This window comes from Staurois parvus, unplaced genomic scaffold, assembly GCF_062004578.1.
Source record: "Staurois parvus isolate SC_StPar_1 unplaced genomic scaffold, SC_StPar_1.0 ptg000147l, whole genome shotgun sequence".
In the NCBI taxonomy this organism is placed as follows: Eukaryota; Metazoa; Chordata; class Amphibia; order Anura; family Ranidae; genus Staurois; species Staurois parvus.
In genome coordinates, this window is record NW_028317943.1 from 16521495 (window position 1) to 16538459 (window position 16965).

The 16965-nt window shown below is 44.5% G+C and overlaps 1 protein-coding gene across 3 annotated transcripts in view; it reads left to right on the forward strand.

Annotated features, from left to right (window-relative positions):
• Positions 1-16965, forward strand: part of CAPS2 (calcyphosine 2) — a 172643-nt gene that overhangs the window by 55351 nt on the left and 100327 nt on the right. For 2 of the 3 annotated variants that reach the window (XM_089674091.1, XM_089674089.1), the window contains exons 5-7: positions 9127-9246; positions 10387-10419; positions 12951-13112. In XM_089674091.1, coding sequence (XP_089530217.1) covers positions 9127-9246; positions 10387-10419; positions 12951-13112 — 315 coding nt within the window. The remainder of the gene's footprint in view (positions 1-9126; positions 9247-10386; positions 10420-12950; positions 13113-16965) is intronic. The other variant, XM_089674090.1, reaches the window with a different exon arrangement.

The window sequence follows — 16965 nt, forward strand, 5'->3', positions numbered from 1 at the left end:
TGATCCAGATGATCCGGTACCTGATCCGGTGCCCGCTGTCGAGCCAAATGACCTGATGCCTGGTGACTTAGTGCCCGCTGTCATACCTGGTGACCCGATGCCCGCTGTCGAGCCAGACAATCCGGTACCTGATGACCCGGTGCTCACTGTCGTGCCTGTTGACTCGGAGCCCACTGCCTTGCCAGATGACGCGGTGCCCGCTGTCAAGCCAAATGACCTGATGCCTGGTAACCCAGTGCCCGCTGTCCAGCCAGACGATCCAATGTCTGACCCAGGGCCCGCGGTCATACCAGTTGACTCGGAGCCCACTGCCTTGCCAGATGACGCGGTGCCCGCTGTCGAGCCAGACAATCCGGTACCTGATGACCCGGTGCTCACTGTCGTGCCTGTTGACTCGGAGCCCACTGCCTTGCCAGATGACGCGGTGCCCGCTGTCGAGCCAAATGACCTGATGCCTGGTGACCCGATGCCCGCTGTCCAGCCAGACGATCCAATGTCTGACCCAATGCCAGCGGTCATCCCAGTTGACTCGGAGCCCACGGTTGTGCCTGGTGACTCGGTGCCCGCCGCCCCGCCTGGGGGCCTGAGACCTGTCGCTCCTCCTGGGGGTCCGGCGCCCGCCGCTCCGCCTGAGGGCCCGAGACCTGTCGCTCCATCTGGGGGTCCGGCGCCCGCCGCTCCGCCTGAGGGTCCGAGACCTGTCGCTCCGCCTGGGGGTCCGGCGCCCGCCGCTCCGCCTGAGGGCCCGAGACCTGTCGCTCCTCCTGGGGGTCCGGCGCCCGCCGCTCCGCCTGAGGGCCCGAGACCTGTCGCTCCGCCTGGGGGTCCGGCGCCCGCCGCTCCGCCTGAGGGCCCGAGACCTGTCGCTCCGCCTGGGGGTCCGGCGCCCGCCGCTCCGCCTGAGGGCCCGAGACCTGTCGCTCCGCCTGGGGGTCCGGCGCCCGCCGCTCCGCCTGAGGGCCCGAGACCTGTCGCTCCGCCTGGGGGTCCGGCGCCCGCCGCTCCACCTGAGGGCCCGAGACCTGTCGCTCCGCCTGGGGGTCCGGCGCCCGCCGCTCCGCCTGAGGGCCCGAGACCTGTCGCCCCGCCTGGGGGTCCGGCGCCCGCCGCCCCGCCTGGGGGCACGATGCCTGTCGCCCCGCCTGGGGGCACGATGCCTGTCGCCCCGCCTTGGGGGCACGATGCCTGTCGCCCCGCCTGGGGGCACGATGCCTGTCGCCCCGATGCCTGTCGCCCTGCCTGGGGGCACGATGCCTGTCGCCCCGCCTGGGGGCACGATGCCTGTCGCCCCGCCTGGGGGCCCGATGCCTGTCGCCCCGCCTGGGGGCCCGATGCCTGTCGCCCCGCCTGGGGGCCCGATGCCTGTCGCCCCGCCTGGGGGCCCGATGCCTGTCGCCCCGCCTGGGGGCCCGATGCCTGTCGCCCCGCCTGGGGGCCCGATGCCTGTCGCCCCGCCTGGGGGCCCGATGCCCGCCGCTCCGCCTGGGGGCCCGGCGCCCGCCGCTCCGCCCGGGGGCCCGGCGCCCGCCGCTCCGCCCGGGGGCCCGGCGCCCGCCGCTCCGCCCGGGGGCCCGCCGCTCCGCCCGGGGGCCCGGCGCCCGCCGCTCCGCCCGGGGGCCCGGCGCCCGCCGCTCCGCCCGGGGGCCCGGCGCCCGCCGCTCCGCCCGGGGGCCCGGCGCCCGCCGCTCCGCCCGGGGGCCCGGCGCCCGCCGCTCCGCCCGGGGGCCCGGCGCCCGCCGCTCCGCCCGGGGGCCCGGCGCCCGCCGCTCCGCCCGGGGGCCCGGCGCCCGCCGCTCCGCCCGGGGGCCCGGCGCCCGCCGCTCCGCCCGATGCGCCTCTGCCCGGAGTCCTGCCCGATGCGCCTCTGCCCGGAGTCCTGCCCGATGCGCCTCTGCCCGGAGTCCTGCCCGATGCGCCTCTGCCCGGAGTCCTGCCCGATGCGCCTCTGCCCGGTGCGCCTCTGCCCGGTGCGCCTCTGCCCGGTGCGCCTCTGCCCGGTGCGCCTCTGCCCGGTGCGCCTCTGCCCGGTGCGCCTCTGCCCGGTGCGCCTCTGCCCGGAGTCCAGCCCGGTGCGCCTCTGCCCGGAGTCCAGCCCGGTGCGCCAGTCTTTGATATCCCGCCAGTTACCAGACCCGGGCGGTGGAACATTTTGCCCAGCTAGGACTGTTTGGAGCGTCCTGAGGCCGCTCCTTGGGGGGGGGGGGTACTGTTAGGAATGGACTGGCCAGCAATGGTGGGACTCACCTGCCTTTTGATCTGCAGTACCAGGGCTGGCCAGCGGGTGCTCCCAGCAATCAGAGACTCAACCTTTCAGCCAGCTAAACACCTGGAACTGATGATGCTGGGGTATTTAAGGGATGGCCAGACCCACAGACTCTGCCTTGGTGTTGTGTTTCTCTTGGCCCTGTATCCTGTTCCTGCTCTCTGTTCCTGTCTGATTCTCTGCTACCTGTCCTGATCCCTGGCTTGTGACCCTGACCATCTCTCTGCTTGACCCTCTGTACTACGCTGCTTGCTACCTGCTGAACCTGGCCTGTGACCCCGACCATTCTCTGCTTGCTCCCCCTGTACCTACCTGCCCTATTGATATTGACCCGGCCTGCCTGACGACGCTTGCTTGTATATACTGTTATCTGTGGGTGGTTGGTTTGGTTTGTTTGCACTGTGTTATGTTTTAGTATTGCACTGCGTTTATGTTTGTATTGTTAGTGTTAATAAATTGTATTGTTTATCACATATCTGAAGTCTGCGTTTCCCTGCATCAGTCACACACCTCTGGTCATACCTGGGAGCCCTGACAGCCGCTCCTCTGAAAAGTAATATGAGGCATTTGACAGGTGCTGATGAGGCCTCCTCATCATCTGCTTTAACCCTATAAATGCTGCATTGGCACATGCAGTTGCAGGGCGGTTACAGCATGGACAATCATTTGGGGTTCAGTGGGTGGTAGTGCCTGCCAAATGCAAAAGGGATATAACTTCTGCTGCAGCCATGAAGCAAAGCATTCTGGCCGTGGCATGGGTACACCCCTGGCCGCTGCCATTGTAGCTTAAGGGATAGCAGTTGGGGGGGATTAAAACGTGGGTCTGCTACATGTTTTGCCGCCCCCCAACTACAAGTGTCGATGAGCCCTTACTGCCCCCTGGCCTACCACAGGAATTCTAACATTACAGCCCGACAGGCTGTACACACTGCAATGCTTTGTGGGCTGTAGAGTTTGATAGGCAGCACTACTGCCTGTCAAACTCCCCTATTGAGATCAGTGGGGCTACACCACAACCATGACTCAAATGTAGCGCGGTCCAGCAATGGAAAACTGCCATTTGGCAAACAAAAAAAAAAACAGATATCAGCAGGTGGCAATAGTACCTCCTGAATGCCTGCCAACTGCCCTCTGAAAAGCAATCTGTGGTGGTACACATTACCTCCTGTCTTAAAGAGCCCTGTGGGTGTTTAGGCTATAGCTTCTGTACCCAGGCCAGGACTGCTGTGTCAGCCCCTGCTGATGAGGCAAAATTTCAAGTGTGGCTAAGGCCCCATGCACTTGGGCATCAAAATAAATGCTTCCAGATGCATTTGTAGTTTTTCAATACACATCTGGAAAAATGTAATGCTTTGTTATGGCTGAATTTAAATGTAGAAGTTCAGCTGCATCCCGATGCATTAAGTCTAGCTGCTTTTACACCGTCTTGGGACCATTTATTCTGGTGCAGCTGCAGCTAAATGTGTGTTAAAGCCAGGGACGGACTGACAACTCATGGGGCCCCCGGGCAATAGGGGATCGTGGGGCCCGTGTCCTTGCCCAAACTCAAAAAAGCCTATGAAAAATGTACCAGGGGCATCTCATGGGGCCCCCTACTGTCCTTGGGCAGTGCCTGAGTTTCCAAATGGTCAGTCCGCCCCTGGTTAAAGCGCATAAAGTTTGTTTATACTTCCCTGATCAATTTCGGACTCATGTACACTAATGCATGAGGGCATACAAAGTACACTGTTGGTGTATTTCAATGTGGGAGACAAAGCTGCGACGTATAGCCACTAGAGATGAGCGAATTATTCAAAAATTCGATTCGGCTGATTCGCCGAATTTGAGGAAGAAATTCGATTCGATGCGAATTTATTCGATACGAATTTAACTTATAAAAAGGGTTTCTAGGCTTCAGAGAGCCTTTAAATTAGTGCAGAACACTGTACCTTTAATTTAAATGCCCTTGGAGATGAGGAAGGAGAAGGAGAAGGATGAGAAGAAGGAGAAGGAGAAGGATGAGAAGCAGGAGAAGGATGAGAAGCAGGAGAAGGATGAGAAGCAGGAGAAGGATGAGAAGCAGGAGAAGGATGAGAAGCAGGAGAAGGATGAGAAGCAGGAGAAGGATGAGAAGAAGGATGAGAAGAAGGAGAATTCCAAGCCGGCAAAAAGTGTATCTGCAGAGCTCCGCTATTTCTTACACTTAGCGGAGCTCTGCAGATACACTTAGCGGAGCTCTGCAGATACACTTTTTGCCGGCTTGGAATTCTTCTTATTTTCATCCTACTTCTTCTTCTTCTTCATCCTCATCCTCTTCTTCTGTTGATGAGGATGAAGAGGAAGAAGAAGAAGAAGTAGGATGAAAATAAGAAGAATTCCAAGCCGGCAAAAAGTGTATCTGCAGAGCTCCTCTATTCTGCAGATACACTTAGAGGAGCTCTGCAGATACACTTTTTGCCGGCTTGGAATTCTTCTTATTTCATCCTACTTCTTCTTCTTCTTCTTCTTCATCCTCATCAACAGAAGAAGAGGATGAGGATGAAGAAGAAGAAGAAGTAGGATGAAAATAAGAAGAATTCCAAGCCGGCAAAAAGTGTATCTGCAGAGCTCTGCTAAGTGTATCTGCAGAGCTCCGCTATTTCTGACAGTTCTCTGACATTCACTCCATACAGCGGTTGAAACATTGTATCTATTTGTTTCCATAAATGGAAACAAATAGATACAATGTTTCAACCGCTGAGCTCTGCAGATACACTTAGCGGAGCTCTGCAGATACACTTTTTGCCGGCTTGGAATTCTTCTTATTTTCATCCTTCTTCTTCTTCTTCTTCTTCTTCATCCTCATCCTCATCCTCAGAAGAAGAGGATGAGGATGAGGATGAAGAGGAAGAAGAAGAAGAAGAAGAAGTAGGATGAAAATAAGAAGAATTCCAAGCCGGCAAAAAGTGTATCTGCAGAGCTCCTCTATTCTGCAGATACACTTAGAGGAGCTCTGCAGATACACTTTTTGCCGGCTTGGAATTCTTCTTATTTTCATCCTACTTCTTCTTCTTCATCCTCATCCTCAGAAGAAGAAGAGGATGAGGATGAAGAAGAAGTAGGATTAAAAGAAGAATGAAAAGAAGAAGAAGAATGAAAAGAAGAATGAGAAGAATGAAAAGATTCTTCTTCTTCTTCTTTTCTTCTTTTCATTCTTCTTCTTTTCATTCTTCTTCTTCTTCTTTTCATTCTTTTCATTCTTCTCATTCTTCTTCTTCTCATTCTTCTTTTTATTCTTCTTCTCATTCTTCTTTTCATTCTTCTTCTTCTTTTCATTCTTCTTTTCATTCATTCTTCTTCTTTTCATTCTTCTTCTTCTTTTCATTCTTCTTCTTCTTTTCATTCTTCTTTTCATTCATTCTTCTTCTTTTCATTCATTCTTCTTCTTTTCATTCTTCTTCTTCTTTTCATTCTTCTTCTTCTTTTCATTCTTCTTCTTCTTTTCATTCTTCTTTTCATTCTTCTTCATGAGAAGAAGAATGAAAAGAAGAAGAATGAAAAGAAGAAGAATGAAAAGAAGAAGAAGAATGAATGAAAAGAAGAAGAAGAATGAGAAGAATGAAAAGATTCTTCTTCTTCTTCTTTTCTTCTTTTCATTCTTCTTCTTTTCATTCTTCTTCTTCTTCTTTTCATTCTTTTCATTCTTCTCATTCTTCTTCTTCTCATTCTTCTTTTTATTCTTCTTCTCATTCTTCTTTTCATTCTTCTTCTTCTTTTCATTCTTCTTTTCATTCATTCTTCTTCTTTTCATTCTTCTTCTTCTTTTCATTCTTCTTCTTCTTTTCATTCTTCTTTTCATTCATTCTTCTTCTTTTCATTCATTCTTCTTCTTTTCATTCATTCTTCTTCTTTTCATTCTTCTTCTTCTTTTCATTCTTCTTCTTCTTTTCATTCTTCTTTTCATTCTTCTTCTCATGAAGAAGAATGAAAAGAAGAAGAAGAATGAAAAGAAGAAGAAGAATGAAAAGAAGAAGAAGAATGAAAAGAAGAAGAAGAAGAATGAAAAGAAGAAGAAGAATGAGAAGAATGAAAAGATTCTTCTTCTTCTTTTCATTCTTCTTTTCATTCTTCTTCTTCTTTTCATTCTTCTTCTTTTCATTCTTCTTCTTTTCATTCATTCTTCTTCTTCTTCTTTTCATTCTTCTTTTCATTCTTCTTCTTCTTTTCATTCTTCTTCTTTTCATTCTTCTTCTTTTCATTCATTCTTCTTCTTTTCATTCCTTCTTCTTCTTTTCATTCTTCTTCTTCTTCTTCTTTTCATTCTTCTCATTCTTCTTTTCATTCTTCTCATTCTTATTCTCATTCTTCTTTTCATTCTTCTCATTCTTCTTTTCATTCTTCGGCTTCTTTTCATTCTTCTTTTCATTCTTCTTCTCATTCTTCTTCTCATTCTTCTTCTTCTTTTCATTCTTCTTTTCATTCTTCTTCTCATGAAGAAGAATGAGAAGAAGAATGAAAAGAAGAAGAATGAAAAGAAGAATGAAAAGAAGAAGAATGAAAAGAAGAATGAGAAGAATGAAAAGATTCTTCTTCTTCTTTTCATTCTTCTTTTCATTCTTCTTCTTCTTTTCATTCTTCTTCTTCTTTTCATTCTTCTTCTTTTCATTCTTCTTTTCATTCTTCTTTTCATTCTTCTTTTCATTCTTCTTTTCATTCTTCCTTTCATTCTTCCTTTCATTCTTCTTCTCGTTCTTCTTTTCGTTCTTCTTTTCGTTCTTCTTTCGTTCTTCTTTCGTTCTTCTTTTCGTTCTTCTTTTCGTTCTTCTTTTCGTTCTTCTTTTCATTCTTTTCATTCTTCTTCTCTTTCTTCTTTTCATGAAGAAGAAAAGAAGAATGAAAAGAAGAAGAATGAAAAGAAGAATGAGAAGAATGAAAATAAGAAGAATGAAAATAAGAAGAAGAATGAAAATAAGAAGAAGAATGATGAAAAGAAGAATGAAAAGATTCTTCTTCTTTTCATTCTTCTTCTTCTTTTCATTCTTCTTCTTCTTTTCATTCTTCTTCTTCTTTTCATTCTTCTTCTTCTTTTCATTCTTCTTCTTCTTTTCATTCTTCTTCTTCTTTTCATTCTTCTTCTTCTTTTCATTCTTCTTCTTTTCATGAAGAAGAAAAGAAGAATAAGAAGAATGAAAAGAAGAATAAGAAGAATGAAAAGAAGAATAAGAAGAAGTATTCCAGTACAGCAAAAAGTGTATCTGCAGAGAGCTCCGCTATTTCTGACAGTTCTCTGACAGTTCCTTCACATGTACAGCGGTTGAAACATTGTATCTATTTATTTCCGAATAAAAACATCTGTATCCTAAATGGAAACAAATAGATACAATGTTTCAACCGCTGTACATGTGATGGAACTGTCAGAGAACTGTCAGAAATAGCGGAGCTCTCTGCAGGGACACTTTTGCCGGCTGATCGGGAAAAATCCGATTCGCGCACCCGAATTATGCAAATATTCGGATTCGACGGGACTCGAATTTTTCCTGAAATTCGAAACGAATTCCACTTCGCCTGGTTCGATTCGCTCATCTCTAATAGCCACCCATAGTAATGTATGGCAGGAAGCAGGTATATCAAAACTGATTCAATCAGCACAACCTCAGTGTACACACATATTAATAGAAATACTTAATAAATAAATTGTTGCTTGCTCAAACACTGTGTAAGTGATTTCACAACACCTCATAAAAATGGTGTAGCGCAGCAATAATACTTGTAAATAGAAAATTAACATAAGATAAAAAAGTCCCAATAAAGTCTTTTAGAACCATGTTATAAAACACCCCCGTGCAATATGTGACACTATAATCTTCAATCTTCATCTTGCACCAAACGTGCCTCCACCAAATAGATGAAAAACATGCTCACCTCACTATTAGACCTCATAAGTGGGTCAAGATTCGCTTATCACACTATATTGCAAACAACCCATGTGCAACTGGAAAAATCCTTCTCCAATCCTCCTCTTGACACTGTTGTACAGATCAAATCTTCCCTCCAGCATTCTCACACGTCATACATTATGGATACCAAATATGGAAAGGCAGAACCATAGTGCTCTCTATTTTTAAAAACTTTATTAGCTCCCAGAATAAAAACATGATATAAGATCAATAGAGTTAAAACCATATATCACAGTTCACGGCTCACCACCCTGTTCTCCTGGATGGCTGCCAGGATGACGTCACAGGCTCAGCTGCTTCCACCTCTACGCCTTGTGATTGGGTTTCATCAGTAGACGGAAAGCCAGCATATGCAGAACCCTTAAATAGCAACTATTAATTTCTATGGAACCCGGAAAACAACTAATTCCATGTTGTATGACCTCACTTGCTTGTGTGCATGAGGCCTTCTCATACATGATCTCAGTAAGCTATGTGTGAGGCCTAAAGGATTCAGAGAGTAGGAAAGTAGGATTTCCAGGCTTATTTACTACTAAGCACTAAGAACATTTCCTATTTTTAAGGTATTTATTGTAAATATATTGTAAAGTTGACAGTGCTTTATACAGTGCACATACAGCCTTTCACATCAGTCCCTGTCTCCTTGAAGATGTTTATAATCCAATGTCCCCCTTGTATACCTGCACACTCTAGGGTATGTTTCTGGCTTGTGGGAAAAACCACCACACAGATATGGAAAGAATATTCAAACTGCTGGCTGACAATGTATCAACTAGAATTCAAGTCCCGCAACCAGAGCTGTAAGGCATGAGTACCATTTAGCCAACATTCCAAATGTTCTGGTTTTGCCAGTATATAGTAAACATGATGCGTTTAAGATAAGAATCGTATATATTAATATTTCTGGCCATCAAAAAAATAATTTTAAATTCTTGTTTTCTACCTCAGGACACATACATTCCATTAAGTAAAGGCTACCCAAGGTTTGCTCCTCCAGATTCATCTTCCACTGTTAGTTGGGGTACACCACTTAATACTCCATATGCTCAACATTACCAAAAACAACAGGTAACTGTATGCAAATATAAATTGGAAAATTGTCAAACATACCATTTTTGTTATATATTTGTGTTTTTCAGGCTGTTTACTTTTATTTTTTTAAAGTCATTTAGAAGTTTGTATTAAGCAGGCATAGAAAGGAGGCATACCTTCCAAGCATTGAATTTCTGCTCTGTTTACCTGGTTAGGCTCCCCCAAAATTATTTGTGTAATTCTGACCCTACAATGGGATAATGGATGTTAAACTGAGTTAAGGACCCACACCTTTTATGATAGCATTTGGGTGTGGGGATTGGCTTTTGGAGTCCTGCTTTTTATGTTCCCAATACCTGGAAGTATAGAGTTTTTCTCTCTGTTCCAGTGGGCAGACAGGGTAGTGGGGACCAGGGGGAGCATATACAAGGTAAATACAGGGTCCTTTATATGCCTTATATCCAAAGAACCAGTTACTTCATTCTGAATGAGAAGTTCTGCTTTAAGATATAAACCTGTGGAACTGGAAGAGGTTTATTTTGTTGCTATGAGCTTTGTTTGGAAATGTCAACATATTTTCTTTCCTGTTTCCTTTTTTTCATATTCTTCTTGTATAACTAAAAGCAAAACTTTTTTTTAAATTTGGACAGAGTGGAGATGGGTAAGTACCCCTGTCAGGTTTTATTGCAACTGCTGCCATACATTAAGGAGATTCACCCTCTCTATTTGTCCTGTTTACCATTATCATTGTAAGTGATAATAACCCCAAAAAATCTTTCATTGGGGACACTAGTTCTGGTAACCTGGTAGTTGCAATAGATTCCCTTAATTTGCAGGGATTTCCTCTCACTTCCTCTTTTGACTATGGGACAAGAAGTAAAGGGAAATCTCCCTAAAATGAAAAAAAAAGTCTTGCCTTTAGTTCTATTTTAAATCTAAATGTCATTGGAGGTTATTTACTAAAACTGGAGAATTCTGAATCTGGTGCAGCTCTGCCAAAGAAACCAATCCGCTTCCAGGTTTAATTGCCAAAGCTTAATTGAACAAGCTGAGGTTAGATGATGATTGGCTACTATGCACAGCTGCACCAAATTCTGTGTGCACCAGTTTTCGTAAATCTTCCCCATTGTATTGTTCACTTTTAATTTAAGTGTTAACATTTTTTTTTTAATATAGACTGTTACAAGACAGGTTCCAGCCAATAATGAGGTAAGAGAATACACTGTGCTATTTTTTGTACTACAAGTAATAAAATCAGAATTGCTTTCCTGCCAGATAAACCAAGATTGTAACTGGGTTTAGTCTATCAAAAATAGTTTGCACTTCTCTGCCGGGGTATGAAAACAGAAATCTGCATGACCAATTAAAGCCACAGTGGCTCTATTTTTTAAAACTTCTGCCTTGTAACTGTTCGGTCCCCCAACATATAATGTTTTTGTAATTCCCCTCAGGTATGTTTCAGGTAACTGATATAAAAGTCTGAATTTGTATAGTATGAAATCAGAGTTGTTGAGTACTCCTCAAGCAGCTTATTTATGTTGGTTCTGTCTGGGTCATGGCGATACAAGTCTAAATATGCTTAGGGGGAGATTTACTAAAACTGGTGCACTCAGAATCTGATGCCGTTGTGCATTGTAGCCAATCAGCTACTAACTTCAGATGAGGAGAACTATAAGCCCTTGATATACACTGCCATTCTCCACCTTCTATTTATAGCTAGGAAAATTATAGCACAGAGATGGTTACCCCCCTCTACCCCATTAAAAGCTCATTGGATTAAGGCAGTTAATGACACACTATCAAGGGAGAAGATGGTCTATCAACACAGAGGTAGTCCTGGTAAATTTCTGAAACTTTGGGAGGCTTGGTTGGGTACCCCTGGCCTGGCTCCCTTTCACTTGGATAGAAATAGATTACTGAGCGGAGGTGTGCCTTCTGGTATTATATGATCTTATTTATCATGCTAACTTGAAATAAGGTCCTGTTTACCGCTTCTGATCGCATGCTACTTCTTAGGAGCTACTAACTTCAGCTTTTTCAATTAAGCTTTGACAATAAAACCTGGAAGCTGATTTGTTTCTGTGCAAACTTGCATCAGATTTTGCACTCTCCAGCTTTAGCGAATAACCCCCTTAGTGTCATCTTTTAAAGCCATGATGGCTTGTTCTTTAAAACAGTTGCCTTGAATTCATCAGGTAATGAAATTAAAAAAAACTAATTCAATCAAAACTTTATATCTAAATATGTTTTGGATAGAGCAAGGAAAAGTTGGAGTCTCTGGTTTTTATTTCTGTCTGTGAGATTTCCACTAATTTTCTGTTAGAATAGGATGAGATGGAAAATCTCTTCAATGGGGACACAGACGAAAAAAAAAAATATCAGCCTCCTGTGCATTGCTGCCTGAAAATGCTGTTTTCAGGTATTAAGGTGTTTTGTTTTTTTTTACTGATATAAACGCAGCCCATTGTTTTCGAAGTGCCTGTACACACAGGAGCAAAAATGTATTGATCAGTAAAAAAAAAAAAAAAACAGAAATCTGAGCCACTGGTCATTTTTTTTGCGTGTATACTTGCAAATTAGCTCAAATACCCACAAATGCGTGCAAATGCCACGCTTCCTGCTTGTGTATGCATACCTGCAAATACACGCAACTATATGCAAGTAATATACATCTCATCCTGGCTTTTTTTATTGCATGGAATGTCTGATGGTCATACATCAGTACAGTGTGCAAGAGTAAAATATTGGAATATCTGACAATGTCTTATTTCTGTCTTTAATTTTCTGTCCCTGTGATGCCCATACAAGAAATGTAGGCATCACAGGGAAACGCAAAATGAGGGAAAATCTCCTTTATGATGCCACATACACAAACAAAAATCCAATAGAGATGTTAACTCTTCTCCACTCTATCCAAACTGAAAAAAATAAAATAAATATATATATATATATATATATATATATATATATATATATATATATATTGGTTGGAGTTGGGCTTTACAATACACCAACAGAAACATGTTCTGTGAACGCTGAACTCTTTCTGAAAATGTCACTTACCTGGCTGCCTCTGGCTTTGATAGTTTAAAGTTATTGTAAACCCGCACCTTGTAAAACAACCCATTCAGTTTAAAATAGAAATGAAAGGTAAAAAATTTGTTTGTACATATATAAAACATTATAAATACCTCCCCCCCCCCCCCCCGTTTTTTTTATAAGAGATCACATTACCTCTTTTCTCAGCTGCATACAAGCTAGGGGAGGAGAAACAGCATTACACTGATCTTATCATTTGAGAAGAGCAGGCTGAATTTCCAGCACAGCTAGAGAACTGACTACACTGTGCTCGCATGCCTTGTGTGGTCAGTTTGCAATAGGAAAGCAAGGGGACTGGCAGGAATACCAGGGATTTCACACAAAGGAAGCAATACAAAAAAAACAGGATACTTTTTCATACAAGTACATGGTACAGCAGGCACATATCAGGAATATGAAATGTTGGGTTTACGTATGCTTTAAAACATTGACCCCAACAATCATTGTGACTTTAAATCAGAACCGCTGATCTTGTGCCAGGTCAGTAACTCTGAAACTATGAAGTAGCTAGATCCATATGAAATAAAAAAACTATCACTTTTAGAAGGAGAGCTCAGCAATGAAAGCCTCCATGTTTTTTACCATTAAAAAATGGACCTATAACTATATAAAGCATACATTCATTCTTGTCTTTTCTCTAGCTTTCTGTTAAACAGTTGAGAACAGTTCCTGAGAACTTGCCATCGCCATCAGACAGATACCGCTTGAAGTACCAGCAGTATGAAAATGAGATGAAGAATAGCTATAAACAGTACACTATGAGAGGAAAGGCCAGAGATACACAGCATTCTGCAAGACAGGAGGTAATTACACATGTCAATCCATTTTAATTTACTAAAAACAAATTAACTGCCACATTCTGCTCCTTTGATCTGTCGTGATAACTAGATGGTAAGCATTTTTATCTTGGCAATATAATCTTCATATGGTCTGTTCATATGTTCTATTTCCAGGAATCCTTCTGTACTCATTGAACTTATCCAAATTATTTCAGTGAAATTCCTTTGGGGTTCCTGTGGTTCGCAATGCCAGCCAAGGCAAATACAATGTTTTTGCATATTTACTAATTTTATAATTGGAAGTCGTATCCTGCCAGTGGACAAGAGGAGTAAAGAGTGTAATAAATTCATTTTTAAATGTTCGGCAGAATTACATTTTACATTTTCCTGCAAAGTAAAACACATACCACAAAATTAATCATTAGATACCAGTTTTAGGATCTTTGTCTTTACATGATGTGTGCCATTATTTTACAAAGTGTGTGTGATAATGTGGCGTAGAGTGGGCAGACATCCCTGGTACAAGCTTTCTCCAAATACGACAAGTTTAGTTGAAATGTCAAGCCTGGATGTTGTCCCCTGGAACTTATGAGGAAAGATTAGCTGATCTGAGTTGTTGAGATTCCCCATCCGCCCATAGTCTATAGATTGTGGACGGGAAGCTTTTGCCGATGAGGGCTAATGTACCTGTATGTCAGCCCGCATTGGCGGCTGCTGTGCGGCTCACAGAGCACACACCCGTGAGTCCGGCAATCGGTATATCGCCCAGACACAGCGGATCACATTACCGCTGTGTCAGGGCGATCACATGGTCTTTTACCATGTAATTGCTGTGTCCAATCACAACAATCACATAGTAAATACTGGAAAGTGAAACTAAAGATTGCCTCTCTGTGCTCTCAGTGTGAGAGCATAGAGGAGCTATCCTGCAGCCTGTCAGGCTGCTTGTACTGCTGTGCCAGCCAGCTCCTGTGTCCCTGATCACTGCCCCAGTATATTCATAATAAATATTGCAGCCAACCCCTGTCACCTGGCCCAGTGCACACTAAAACACCCCCATACACCATACCAGTGTCCTGATCATGGCCATACCAGCGCCTGATCACCACCACACCCCATACCAACACCCTGATCACCACCATACGCCATATCAACATCTTGTTCACTGCCATACCCCGTACCAGAATCCTGATCACCACCATGCCCCATAACATCCTTATGATCATTGCCATGTCCCATACCAGCATCCTGTTCACCCCATTTGCCATACCAGCGTCCTGATCACTGCCATACCAGTGTCCTGATCACCACCATACCAGGGTCCTGATCACCGCCATAGCTCATGTCCTGATCACTGCCATGCGTCATACCAGCGTCCAGCATTTTAGGGTCTCAGCTGATCAATTTTCAAATATGTATCCCATAGTTTGTAGACTCTTTCACAAGATACACTGTTTTGGGTTATTTTTTACCCCAAAATGTAGCAGAATACATTATGGCCTAAATTTATGAAGACAAATTATTTATTTTCAAAATTTTATAACAAAACTTGATTTTTTTTCAAAATTTGCTGTCTTTTTAAATTTATATAGCAAAAAATTAAAAACCCAGTGGTGATCAAATGCCACGAAAAAAAAGCTCTATCTGTCTCAAAAAATGATAAATATTTCATATGGCTACAGTGTTGCATGACTAATTGTCATTCAAAGTGTGATAGTGTTGAAAGCTGAAAATTGGCCTGGACTGGAAGGGGGTGAAAGTGTGTGTACTTGAAGTGGTTAAGATCAATTAAAGATACAAAGGGAACTCCTGCACCTGGAGGAAAAGAGTTTTGGGGACAGTTCATACTAGGAATCGCACAAGAATGCACTATGCATTCCTGTGTGAGTCACAAGCGGTTTAGTGCAGTGTGATTTGAGCCCATTCTTATAGACACACAGAGGTGGCTAATGTACAAGGATGCGCAAGTGCCCCCAGAGCACACAGCTTGCTCTGGGGGCACCCAGCAGGAGGGAGGGGCAAGGAGTGCCACTGGGGACTCGAGAAAAGGAGGACAAACATTGCACAGAGCAGGCAAGTATACCATGTTTGCATGTTTGTTATTGTAAAAAAAGTCTGAACCTTTAGTATCACTTTAATGTCTTGATTCAAAAAAAGGACTGGATGTGTTTCTAAAAATACTATATATATATCACTGTAACTTATTGACCCAGGGAATACCCAATTGCCCATGAGGATTTTCTTTTCTGGTCAGAGCTTGTTCGCACCATCATGCTGTGTGGAATCCCTTTGCATTAGGCAATCCATTCAAACTGAATGGGCTAAAATGCACCTCAATTAATTAAAAAAAAAATGATTTTTTTTTGTTGTATTGCTGCATATTTGGGACACTACACAATGCACATTGTACAACGCACATCATTAATTTTTAACAGAACACAAAGTTTGCACACCTGGATTGCACCGCACCGCAACAGAGGGTAATACTCTACTACATATACACTGTGGTGCACTGCATTGGAAAACAATGGTCCTTTTGTGGTGTCTTAATGCAACTGAAATGAATGGGCTGCTGTAGTGCAATTCATCTTAATGTGAGATGTAACTCCAGAATTAAAAGATGTGAAGGGGGCCCTAGATGAGCATATCTGCTGCTACCCATAGACAAAAGGATCATTACCTGATCCAGTCAAAATCAGTCTAATTGGACAACAATTATCTTAGTTATTTTTATTTTATGTAAATAATCTAATGAGTAAGCACTAATATGTAAATATACATCCAGCAAGTTTGGTAAAATTTTGATGATAAAAATGCCATTGGTTACAATTTTATGTGCATGATCCACTTGCTTTTCCCTAAGTATAACTTATGGTGGCCTATCAGATCTTATGTAAAGTCAGAAATGTTTATTAATGGGGGCGCATGCGCAACCAAGGACGATGGCGGTCGCTTAAGCACTGAGCTCCGCTCATCCCCGGCCAGCACGAACTCACCCGTAACGCGGCACAGCTCTCTCTCCGCTCCGGGTGAGTCACACCCATCCAGAACCTGGCCCGGCACCAGGGAAAGGCTTCCAGGAGGAAGATAGGGCACTTGAAGCCCCCCTCCCCGCCGCCACAAGATCCGTGGCCCTCACCGCTCCAGCGGTTTCTATCCAGGCCGCAATCCCTGGCCTCTAGTAGCATCAGGAGTCCGGGGAGTGATCCCGGACCCCCAGCGGCCATGGAGGGTACTGCACCCTCATACAATACAGAGCAGCTGACAGCTTCTGCCCTGATCCATCCTCAGATGGAGGATTCTGACCCCCAGGCCACAACAGGAGGGGCAATGGACCACCCTACATCAGGGAATCAGCCACACTCTACCCAGATTTTCCAGCAGGCTGCATCAACATCTTCTCTCACAATATCAGCGTTAGGTGATAAATTGCAAGTATTTTTACGCAATATCACCGCCTCCATATCCGCTAAAGTTGGAAAATTGGCCTTGGATCTCAGAGGGGAAATAGCCCAGATTGGAGACCGCACGGATCAATTGGAAAATAAGTTTGATGAATTGGTGCAATACGTTCCTGTTTTGGAGGAAGACAATGCGTATGTGAAGCACTCCTTGTCCAAAATGCAGGTCCAACAAGAGGACCTGGAAAACAGGGAACGGCACCAAAATATCTGTATTTGCGGTATGTCCGAATCTATTGCTGACGCACAATTACACCGTCACCTACTGTCCTTCTTCATCGCAACTTCTCCCATGGTTCCAGAAGCAGACTTGCAAATGGACAGGGCTCATTGCTCTCTGGGCCCGAAACCTGTTGAAGGCACCAGACCACGCGACGTCATAGTCCGCTTCCATTTCTTTCAAAGCAAAGAAGCCT